Source organism: Nannospalax galili, unplaced genomic scaffold (genome assembly GCF_000622305.1).
Source record: "Nannospalax galili isolate Female #2095 unplaced genomic scaffold, S.galili_v1.0 scaffold206, whole genome shotgun sequence".
Classification (NCBI taxonomy): Eukaryota; Metazoa; Chordata; class Mammalia; order Rodentia; family Spalacidae; genus Nannospalax; species Nannospalax galili.
In genome coordinates, this window is record NW_008358101.1 from 5,625,390 (window position 1) to 5,637,296 (window position 11,907).

Genomic DNA, 11,907 nt, shown 5'->3' on the forward strand with positions numbered 1-11,907 from the left:
GTCAATAAAAAAAAAAAAAAAGATAGTATTTATTACCAATGGTATGGTTCAAGATTTCACTGTAAAATTTAAATTTCAGAATACTTGAATCCACTACCTTAAGACCTTGAGCTTTAGTAAAAAAACAGTGGTGATATTACTCAATATGTGTTTCAATGCATAATAGCATATGTCAAAATTTGAAAAACTCTATCATTCAGTAGACAAATATTTTCTACATGAGTAAGAAATATTATCAAAAATCATGGATGGTAAAAGGGTCATTCAAAGTACAACTGGACCAATGGATTATAGTGTAAAGTAAGATTAAAAGTATAAATTCCCATCAGGAATATGAAGCATTTTCATTGAGGAAGACAAAAGTGTTAAGAATTTAAATCATTTTGATCAGTTTTATTCAACAGGAAATAAACTTGAATTTAAATTAGCACCTCCACACAAAGCCTGAGAAAAAGCCTGCAAGGGTGACTCTCTGAAGTGAAGTATGTACACAAACTACTCCAAATTACTCTAAATTATTAGGTTATAGTAACCTAATATTCTAGAAAAAAAAATGGTTGCCAAAAGATTTGCTAGTAAAAGGTTTTTGTGTTGGAAACATAAGGTCCACACAGAGAACAACAGCACAGCAGGGTTCCCTATCCACCAACCCGCTCCCCATGAGCATGAGTTATCCCTGGAAAGCCACTCACACCACTAGCTCCTAAAGCTGGTGCACTCAATTCAGAGTCCGCAGCGTCACCTTTTACTAAACCATTCCCAAACTATCACGCTTGGCAACTCAGACTCTGTCTGAACACATCTAGCGTGTATTTAAAGGGTCCCAGATGACCTTGAAGCTACCCTGGAATGCTGCTAATTATTGTCACATATAAGTAACATCCCCAAAACCACTGACTAAAAGGCAGCTAACTTAAGAGCTAACAGCTCCAGCTTAGGCAAAAACATCTTTGGGCTCTGCCATTTACTAACAAGATGATCTCTTCTGCATCAACTTCTTTTGTAAAAGGCAGAAAACAGGACTGGAGAGATGGCTCAGCAGTTAAGAACATTGGCTGCTCTTGCAGAGGACCCAGGTTCAGTTCCCAACACCCACACAATGGCTAACAACCATCCAGTTCTTACAAAGATCCAGTTCCAGGGGCTCTAACGCCCTCTTCTGGCCTCTGTGGGGACTGCATGTATGTGGTGCATGTAAAACACTCATATACATAAAATTCAAAAATAAAAAATTTTTAAGGCAGAAAACACAAAAGTCATGTGGGAGAAATTTGTGGAAATTGAGATACTGGGTGTGAGCTCCTGCACAATCCCTGCCAAGATTAACAATAAAAATGTGCTGGTACACTAGAAGAGGTAAAATTCTGAATGGGAGATTCTGGCAGAGGCTGTGATTAAAATCAGTGTCTTGCATGGTTAAGCTCCTGGATTCAGGAGAAGACATCTAATAGGCAATTTGGCAGGATCTGGCATTTCCGGAGAAACAGCTGGGCTTGAGGATAGTACCTATTTTGGAAGCTACACAATCCTTTCAGGCTCCTAGCCGGAGGCACAGGGAGTCAAGACTGGCCATAGCCGAGATGGAGATGACAACTTTATAACAATAATCATTACCATTAAATTTAAATCATTACATTAAAATTGAAATCAAAGCATTAAATCAAGTTAAATTTTCTTGTTTTGACTTCATGGTCATCCTGAAACCTGTATGTAAGTTTCCTTTTCATGAAAATTTTCTCCCATGAATGACTGACTCAATCATCTCATTCTAAGGTACACACACACACACACACACACACACACACCACACATTAAGGATTGAATGTAGGGACCTTGTAATCTAACAAGTAATCTAATACTGAGCTACAGTCCCCAAGACAATTGATTTTTTACAACTTAAGTTCTTCAGAGACTTCAACCCTAGGCTTCTAAAGCTACTGTCTGTAGTGATTAACTTATATCTGCATTTAAAATGAGATTGAGGACACATTATCCTCCAGAGGATGGAGAACATACCCACCTTGGGAAGACTCAGAAAAACCCTCACTAGGAAAGGATTACTTTTCCATATGTTTGATTTTCTCTAGAGCCAAATGACAAAGTCTGCCTGAATAATACTCTTGCTTAAAAGTTGTCTGTGACCTCCTAACAAGAGACTGTTCAGTGGCCTCTAGGTCTAATGATAAGATACGGTTCCTGGACTTGGACTTCACAAACATTTTTGCTTATCTTGTCACATGTTCTACCTGTGACACATGTGACAGGCCTAGGCCCTCAACAGTATGTTTAAAGAGGTAATTTATCTCCTTTCAAAAAATTTATACTGAAAAAGCAACATGTAACTTAACAATAGTCCTAGATTTATATTATATGATATATTATAAATATACACTTAATATATTAAACAGAAATATTAAATTCTACAGTGAGCCTTTAGAGGCTCTTTCCTCTGCTGACTTCCATTCTTGGGAGTGCCTTTTTATTTCTTAATAAAGCTGTCAACTTCTATTCCAAGTCTAACTTAAAAGATATGACTTTTTCTCCAGCTCTCTTTCTGGTGACTACTGGGATTCTCACCTAATCTGTGCTGTGTTTTTCTTCTAAACCCTAATAAAATGGTCCTCAAGTTTCAAATAAATAAATTCTATATTAATACTATAAAAATCTTCTAAAACCTAAACCAAAGGAATTTCATTCTTAGAGTTTAGATCAGGAGAAAAGGTGTAAGTTAGAACCAAAACTTCTAAATTAAAATCCAATGAACCTCTTGAAAAAAATTATTCCATTAAGGCCAGTGAGATGGCCCAGTGGGTAAAGGTACTTGGCACCACACCTGATGATCTGAATTCAATTCCCAGGATTCACCTGGTAGAAAAAAAGAACCAACTTCTCCCTTGACCGCACATCATAGCACTCGAGCTCCCCAACAACAAATAAATAAATGTAATAAAATTTTTATTAATTAGCCCATCAGAAATTTCTGTGTATTTTTTCAGTTTCTGATATAATAATCAACATTTGATTTACTGATATAGAAAAATCACACCCCTTTCCTAGTTATTTTATAGTTTATAAAAACCTGAATTTGATGATTATTCAAAAGAAGGGAAGCATTTAGATGGCTATTTAAAGATTTTGCAATCGAACACTGGGAAGACAAGGGAGAGTGATAAAGGGAGGAACCAAAAAAATATGACTCCTGACAGCTGTGCAGAGGACAGCAAAGCTGATGGTGGAAATCCCCCAGGGTGAACCCTACTACTGCCAATATTTAGAAAAGAAATTCTAGAAAACTGAAATATTAAATCAAGAGAACAAGTGTGGGAAATTTAAATGGTAACAAGATATGCAATTTAAAGCGACTTGATTGAAAGTGTTTACAAGTAAAACAAAATGACACAAGTATATTAAAACAACTTTACAATACTGAGAACAAACGCATATTATTTATTCCTAGTATTTAAAACTATAATCTCATATGTGATATGAAAACTAAAAGTTTACATGTTATTTTATCCTAAAGCTGGTTAGAGGTCCAAATGGAAACAAAAACTGAACAGTACTTACTATAGTAACCATACAGAACAGTGTCTTCAATCTGTCTGCTGACATTAGCATTAGCCCAGTCCTAAGATAAAAAGGAAAGAATAAAAGTGTTAGTTTAACATTCATTTGCCTAAGAAGCACAGCTTTGATTCACATCACTGCACATCATTTCTGGAATCTGTCATTAGCTCAAATAAAATACAGTCTCTACAAGAAACGAGAAACAGAGAAGTAAACAAATACATTTAATACATAAAGGCTGAGATGTAAAACACAGTTCTGGGGAAACACTAAGACAAATGGCAACTCACTCATACAGATGATCAGAAGGAACTTTTTAAAACTGTCCTAAAATGTGGACTCAAGGAAGAAAGGATAGTCTTGGGTGGGGGTGGGGAGAAAGAAAATAGTAAGGAAGGGAGAGACAGGGGAAGCTTAAAGAAGACTGCAAGAAGCAAAGTGCACATTTACTGGGGCTCTTTGAAAGTGAGAGGCAGTGAGAGGAAGGAAGGGATGGAGGGAGGGAGGGAGTTTACAGAGTTTGAAAACACTGGGAAAAACCACCAGGCTCAATTCAAATTTTAATTGGTCAAATTTATTAGGGCTACAGCCCTCTGTGGTCCCTTAGTCAGATTTAGGACACAGGTCCCCGAGAGGTAGGGGGAAATTAGCTTTTAAAGGCAAAAACCACAAATACCATAGAAATTTCATCACACATGAGTAATGTCAGGTGGTCCTGAATATGGTCAGGACGCCCAGGTTAGCAGATAAGCAAACTACAGAAGCCAAAGAAAACCTGTGTTAGTTCTTCTCTTAATGAGGTATAGAGACCTTGGCAGTAAGGCATGTTCTGATTAAATACTGCTACTTTGTCTAGAAAACACTCTTCTAAGGGGAAAGAACTAAGTTCAGGCACTTAACCTTGAAGCTGGCTATTAGTCTAGCTTTTGAAGTTTAAAGTGGCTTCTTTATACAAAATGAAGGTACTTTGGCTATTACAATTTAGGGGGCTTTATTTGGGGCCATAGTAGAAGGAGGGAGGGAGGGCGGGCAGGGTATGTCAGATAGGCTTGCCAGAGTAAGCATTTTGTATTTTATCCTAAGAGTAATAGAAAATAGTGATGACATCTATGCAGAAATTGATAAATCTGGTTTGTATTTTAGGAAGATTAGGCACTGCAAATGATTAGTCTCCACTGTCAACTTGGCTGGAACTAGAACTGGGGTCTGGAATGACAGGAGCTTGGTAAACAATGGCTGTGAAGGCATTTCCAGAGAGAATTAACTGCAGGAATGAGACCCATCTTAGAAGTGGGCAGCACCATCCCTGGGCTGGACTAGAAACAGAAGGGGAAAAAAAGCAAGCTTGCAATCTACCATCTCTGACTCCTGATCAGGAGTAGACAGCTCTCCTCTGCTGCACAGTCCACTGCTATGATGTTCTGCCCAAGTGCATGGGCCAAGTGACCCATGCCTTTCCTCCCTTAAATGATTCTGTCATGAATTTTGTCACAGTGACACAAAATTAATGAATACAAGTAGACTATACATTTTTTATTTTATTTTATGTGTATGTGTGTATTGCCTGCATGTAGATAAGCGCACCCGAGCCTGTCAGATCCCCTGGAACTGGAGTTATGGATAGTTGTGGTCCTGGGATTCAAACTTGGGTCTTCTGCAAGAACAGCCAGTGTTCTTAACCGCTAAGCCATCTCTCCAGCCCCTAGACTATACATTTTTTTAAGTAACCCCTCAAAAGGCTAATTGAAACTTCTTCATATTCATCCTAACAAGTGTCATTTAAATTGGTAAATTAGAAAATGTAATTCAAATTAATCTTTTCTGTGTAGCAATTTCCTCCTAGATAAAATCTCTGTCTTGGTAAGGAAGCTGAGTAAGCAACAAGATGTTTTAGGAGAGGTGAACAGTAGAGCAGGGAAACTTGTAAAGCTCAGGAAGTGAACAACTCAGTAGTATTAGGAACCTGAAACTGACCAGGTTCACTAAGCCCCTCCCTGGGAAGGCATATATAAGCCCTACGAAGAGTTGATGCTCTCAGACTAGCCAAGATGCCTAGAAGAAACAGAGACCAACTGAACTGCTTGGAAGAGGTTCAAACCAACTGAGCTGTCTGGAAAGGGTGATCTCCACCTTGCTGAGCTGCCTGCAAGTAGTGCAGTGCCCTCCAGGCTTCCTGCTTTCATGAGCTGTCACCTATGCTAGGGTGGATTTTGGTTATAACAGCTGTCTTTGAGTCATTTCTGCTCTTAGAAGTAACTCCTCACTCATAACCCTGCAAGTAACCCCAATATAACTCAAGTGGTTCACCAAGTTGGAATATGCTGGTATCCTTACTTTGGTCTATTGTTAGTTCTAAACCTGGGGTGAGAGGACATTTGCTCCCATCTCCCCATGAACAGCCTCACACAACAATCTTCTGAACAGAAGAAAATCTATATACTGCAGAGCCAGAACTGTAAGACTTCTTGTCTGTGCATGTGAAAATTAACCTGCAGAAACTATGGTCACTATTATTAAGTTGTAAAGCTCACACCAGAATCCAGAGTCATCTGAAAGTGAGTTTTTTAAGAGCTCAAGTCAATGTCCCATTGAAAGTGCTCTTAAGAGTATCAACAGTTAATTCCCTTAAAATAAGATATTTATTTTTAGTGAGCATCCATTATTTCTTGCTGATAAACACCTAAATGAACAAAAATGTAGAAAACCAGTATTTCTATAAATGGAAAACCTTGACATACAATGCACAACAGAAATAGCATCCTTCCAATAGCTACAAAAAACATTAAAAACAAAGCAAAACACTTAAAAGCAGTGAAATAGCTGGAGAGATGGCTCAACTGCTTGCTGCTCTTGCAGAGGGTCAGTTCAGTTCCAGTCACATATATGGCAGCTCACAACCACCTATAACTCAGTTCCAGATGTCATGCTCTCTTCTGGCAACTGATGGCACCTGCCAGACATGTGTACACTCATAGCCCCACATGTAAATTAAAAATCTTTTTTATAAGACTAAGCCAAATAAAAAAATTGCAGAGGGAAAACCAACTTACACAATACAAATGCTGTAAACAAGTGAAAATTCACCTGTTAGCACATGGAAAGATAAATATCAATTCCCCCCACGTTAATCTATAAAAACCAACATATATAGTCAAACAAAATCCTGATGAAGTGAGCTTAAGTACGGTGGTGCTTCCCCATAGTCAAAGCTTGTCAAGAAGCTGGAGTAGGAGGACTGCCCAAGCCTAGAAGTTCAGAGCTAAGCTGAGTAACACAGCAAGAGTCCATCTACTAGAAAACATCCCAATATGCAAAAGGAAGTATGGGTTCTGAAAGTTATTTGACAAAACAGGCAAGTGACAAGAAAAATATTGAAACAGATCAACAATAATGAATTTCCCAGTTACTATGCCGATAAAATACCAAAATATTAATATAGGAGACTTTCTCTGACCTATTTCTTACAATATAGAACACTGATAATACCTAGCAGTTCAAAATGTGGAGGGAAAACCATGTTCTATAGATTAATAGTAAGGCTGTTTAGTGTCTAAATATTCTGTGCTAAAACTAATACAAAAATACTCAGACAAATTAAGATAAATATCAGTATGTATATTTCTTTAAAGTAGTATCCAATGAATGACTTTAGGACTCTTGCTGAGTTACTTGGCAACCAAGCAGCCCAAACTGGGCCTCCCTTACCCACCCAGAAGGAGCTGCACAATTTCAATTATCCTTTGGACCAAGGAACCAGTCTTCAGATGTTCAGCAATGAAAATGTCCTAGCACCTCATGAACAGTCTGTACCTCCTCAGCTCAGACTACTTGACATCTAGCCCAGAGCTTATCTACCAGCAAGACCACTTTCCTGCCTGCCCTACAGGAAGGCAGGAGAAAGAAGGTTGAGTTATGGATGAACCTGAGCACTCGCTATAAATACCAGCCTGCACCAATGATTTTGACTAAGAGCTCTTTACCCTAAAATACTCAGTATACTATGTTTAAAATATTTTTAAGATGAAAAAACGGAACTGGAGACAATGTCCATGATAACACATAATATTGCATATTCAAAACACAGAATACCACGTAGACATTGAAAACTGATATATTGTTTTTTAAAAATAACAAATTTATCTGTGGAATACTTTTGAGTAGGAGAAACAGAACAAGTTGCAAACAAGAGCTTTAATGTGTGCAACTTTTACCTTTAAAAGTACAATGAAAGGCAACATCCAAAGAGAAACAGAAAAAATTAAGAAAATGCAAACGTTGCTACCTGCAATGACAAAGCACTGACAAGGATTCTATGCAAAAAGGAGAATGCTTTTATATTAATAACTTAAATTCCAAGCCAGTTATGTACATACTAAGTTTCTGTTCCTCCGAGTTGTGCTTCTGAAGTGACTGCTTATGCATAAAAACAAAGGAATAAAAGGAATTTTGATGAAGATGATCAAACTAAGTACAATCTATCAGTCGACTAGAGGATAATTATATTTCTCTCTTTGTATTTGTTAGACAATATATAAAGTCCCCGTAAGTTTCCAAGACAGCCCCAGAGGGTAGTAATGTCCTCATGGAAAACCACTTAAAAGTTAAAACTTGGAAACTGCACAAGAGCCCAATCCCAGAAAATAAATTAGAAGTTAAAAGTATAAAGGTAATTTAAAGCCAAATAATTATTCAAATTTAACACCTCTAATTTACAAGGTTCTTTTGTCTAGCCAGTTCTTAAGGCAACAGACTAGTAAAACTGTTATCATTTTAAAGCTGCAAATATGTGTAACATATACAGCACTGCTGAAGCACCATTAGTGTATGTGACTTTTATCTACTGTCTTGCCTCCAAAGTATTTGATGTACTGTCAGGAGAACTTACTTTTTGAATCTTTCTTCTAGAACATTTTGAGAACTGCTATGCCCTTGATATGTTTTATAAACTGTTGCTTCCCAAATTAGAAACTAAAGGAAACTTCAGTTATTTAAAACCCAAAGGAATGTGAGACAATCAAAAACTAGTACTAGAGACTAATACAGTAGAACAGTTCAAAAAAAAAGAGAAAATGTTATGAATTCCACAGATAAAAGGCGTAGATATAAATTTCCCTTTCCTAGTTTTCAAGATAATGCTGGAAACCCTCTGTAAAACTTTTAACTCCAATGTGACTCTCTCACTCTCAAGTAATAACTTCACTTTGGGAAAGTGGCTGGTTCTAACTCAGGAGCTATTTTATTCTCTGAGCATGTGGCAATGTTTGGAGGCATTAGAGGTGGGACAGGGAGGTGTGCTATAGGCTTCTAGTGTGGAGTCTTCCACAGTAAAAATTACCCAGCACAAAATACCAGTGATGGAAACATACTCATTTAGAGGTAGGTCTCTGAAAGAATTTGAGTCTAAAACAAAGGAGCTGAATCAACACCAAATCTAAAACCAACCGCTATCTATATCCAAATTCTAGGCCTATCTTCCTTCAAATTATTCATACTCCTATTTATGGTCAATCCTTTCACCCTGAGGTCTCTAAACCCTTGCCTTCTTAAGGGTATTATATTTGCAAGGACTCCCTTCCTTGTCTCTCAAAAGTTTTCCCACTCTACTGCTTCTTAAATTATTCATCTCTACTAACTTTCATTAAGCACACAAGATGAACACACAACCACTACAAGTAAAAGCACTCCAAATGACCCTGTTTCCCAAGAGAACAAAACTTTCTGAAACACTGTCAGCATTCCCTAATCCTACTCCACACCACAATGCCCACATTAAACCCACACATTTAAGGATCAATGAGTAGAAGGAGGTGCTAGTCTGATGATTTCGATGAGAAATTCACTTGATCAGTTTGTGGCACTGTTTGGGGAGGCTCATGAAATCCCTAGGGGGTGGGGCCTTACTGGAGGAAGCAGGTCACTGGGACAGGCTTTGAGAGTTCAGAGCCTTGCCCCACTTTCAGTTTTACTATCTTTGCTTTTTGTACCTGCCTGAGGTCATGAATGTTCACTTTTCTGCTCTGACTGCCTCCTATCGCCAAGTCTCCCTGCCACAATGAACTCATATCCCTTGTTAGGGAAAGAGGAATTTACTGCTTGGTTGAATTTACTGCTTGTAACCAATTAACTCAACTGGAGACACAGGCATCCGGAGATAGGGGCAAGTGCTGCAGTCCCTGGAGCCTGACCTGTCTGGTCTGTGTCATCTCACGTAGGCATGTCTGCTTACACAAGATAACAGGGAAGGGTCGTGCCAGGCACATACCACCCATCCCTCCCTGATTGAGACACCTGAAGGGAGTTGTAACATTTTTCTTGTTTTGAAGTTATAGGTTTGTGAAATGCTTGCTTTGAAACTATTGGTTGTATAAGCGCGGGCTTTTGTTTAACGGTTGTGGGAGCCTATATAATCTTTATTTGAAATTGCCTCGGGGTCGATCGCTCCAACCAGACCTGTGTGTCTTGGAAGGACGGTCGGCCCCAGCTAGCTGGCCTTATAAAACTCTGCTTGATTTTGCATCTCCATACTCGTGCATTTGTTCTCCTGAAGAGACCCACCGAGTCACGGACCCTAATATTTTGGGGACTCGTCCTGGATTCGCAGGGGGGCTTCTGGGGGAACAAAGGACAAACGGAGGCAGAGTTTCTTTTCTCCGGACAGGGCAGTGTAATTCGAGGGTCACCCCCTCGTGTCTGTAAAATCCAGAATAAAGCAAGAGTCGCCATCTCGGGTCTGGTCTTGGGTTAGTAATCCTGACTGAGGAAGTCGGGGTTCGAGTCCTGGCACCTAGGTGAAAGTCCAGGTAACCAGCCCTGGCCCTAGGGTCCGAGTGTCTTGGCCCTAGGAAGGAAGCCTGCCATCAAATCTGGCACCTGAGGAGGAAAAAATCAAGCTGGTCACTCTGAGGCAGTCCGAGTGGACGCCATTTGGGAGAATCACGAGAAGTCTCGGGGATCCTGAAAGTGAGAGTGGTGAATGCAGGGCGCGTCTGAGTGAAAGGAGGACCGGTCCACATGAGTGTGATTCAATGTGGTGCACGTGCTTGATGGTTGTGCTAATTGTCTTACTAGGTGGGGGTCTGATTTTGTATTTTTCTCTACGCTCTCTGTTTTAAACCTTCCCTTCCTCCTTTTCTTTCCTTTTATTCTTGGTCTAAGTCTTCACGTGGGACCATTAAAGGCGAAAGAGCAATTGAGGCTTTCTGATCAGGGCTACTCCCTGATGTAAGCCAAAGGCTCTTAGCCCTCTTGGTGGACCCCGACTGCCCATACAGGTGGAGACAGGATGGTCTTTCTATATCTTCCTTTCTAGCCACTAAAAAGCCCCGCGGGCACAGGTCGAGCAAGTAAGAGCCACAGGGCACTCACTGCTAAAAGACTCCCGTGAAAGGATAAGGGGGTCCCAGACGTGAAACCCAGATAAATTCACGTCCCCCGCAGAAGAAAAACTGGGCACCGATAGGTACTCGTCCACAAGCACACACTGGTCATGACTGTTTGGAGTGGCATCTCTCTCTCTCTCTCTCTCTCTCTCTCTCTCTCTCTCCTTCTCTCTTCCTCCCTTTCTCCATTTCTGTCCTAAAAGTCTTTCACCATGGGTCAATCACTAATTACCCCCTTGAGTTTAACTCTAGAACACTGGAAGGAAGTTACAGAGTGAGCCTGTAATATATCATTAGAGGTCCAGAAGAAGAAGTGGCAGAGTCTCTGTTCCTCTACATGGCCCTCCTTTGAAAAAGGATGGCCAAGGGATGGGACTTTTGATCTTGCTACTATTTTGCAGGTTAAGGAATACATTTTCCATCCAGGGCCACACAGGCACCCGGACCAGGTGGCCTACATAGTCACCTGGGAGGACTTGGCTCGGAATCCCACATCTTGGGCATGATCGTTCCTACCTCCTCGGGGAACTGGAGAGAATGATCAAGGACCCCCTATACCTTCTGCTCCCCTAAGTCTCACTTCCTCCCTCCTGCCCCTTCAGTCTTCCCCTAAGAAGAAGAAACAAAAGCCAGTCTTCCCCGAGGACCAAGCCTCCCTAACCCTCCTTGATCTTCCACCTCCCTATCCACCAGTGCAGGCACCTCCACCCCAGGAACCTCATCCCTCTCCTGATTCCACCGAACCCGACCAATCCCCCCCTCTATCTAGCAGACTCTACCTCAGGAGGGATAGAGGGGGCCCCTCTGATGGAACCTGGACTGCCCAGGTTTTTCCCCTCTGAACTATAGGGGATCAGATCCAGTACTGGCCTTTTTCAGCCTCTGACTTGTATAATTAGAAAACCCATAACTCCTCTTTTTCTCAGGACCCTCAGGCTCTAACTGCTTTAATAGAGTCTAT

General features: G+C 40.2%; 1 protein-coding gene across 2 annotated transcripts in view; it reads right to left on the bottom strand.

Annotated features, from left to right (window-relative positions):
- Lmbrd1 (LMBR1 domain containing 1) overlaps nt 1-11,907 on the bottom strand; it is a 114,108-nt gene that overhangs the window by 79,438 nt on the left and 22,763 nt on the right. For both annotated transcript variants that reach the window (XM_029557798.1, XM_008856280.3), the window contains exon 3: nt 3,568-3,628. In XM_029557798.1, coding sequence (XP_029413658.1) covers nt 3,568-3,628 — 61 coding nt within the window. The remainder of the gene's footprint in view (nt 1-3,567; nt 3,629-11,907) is intronic.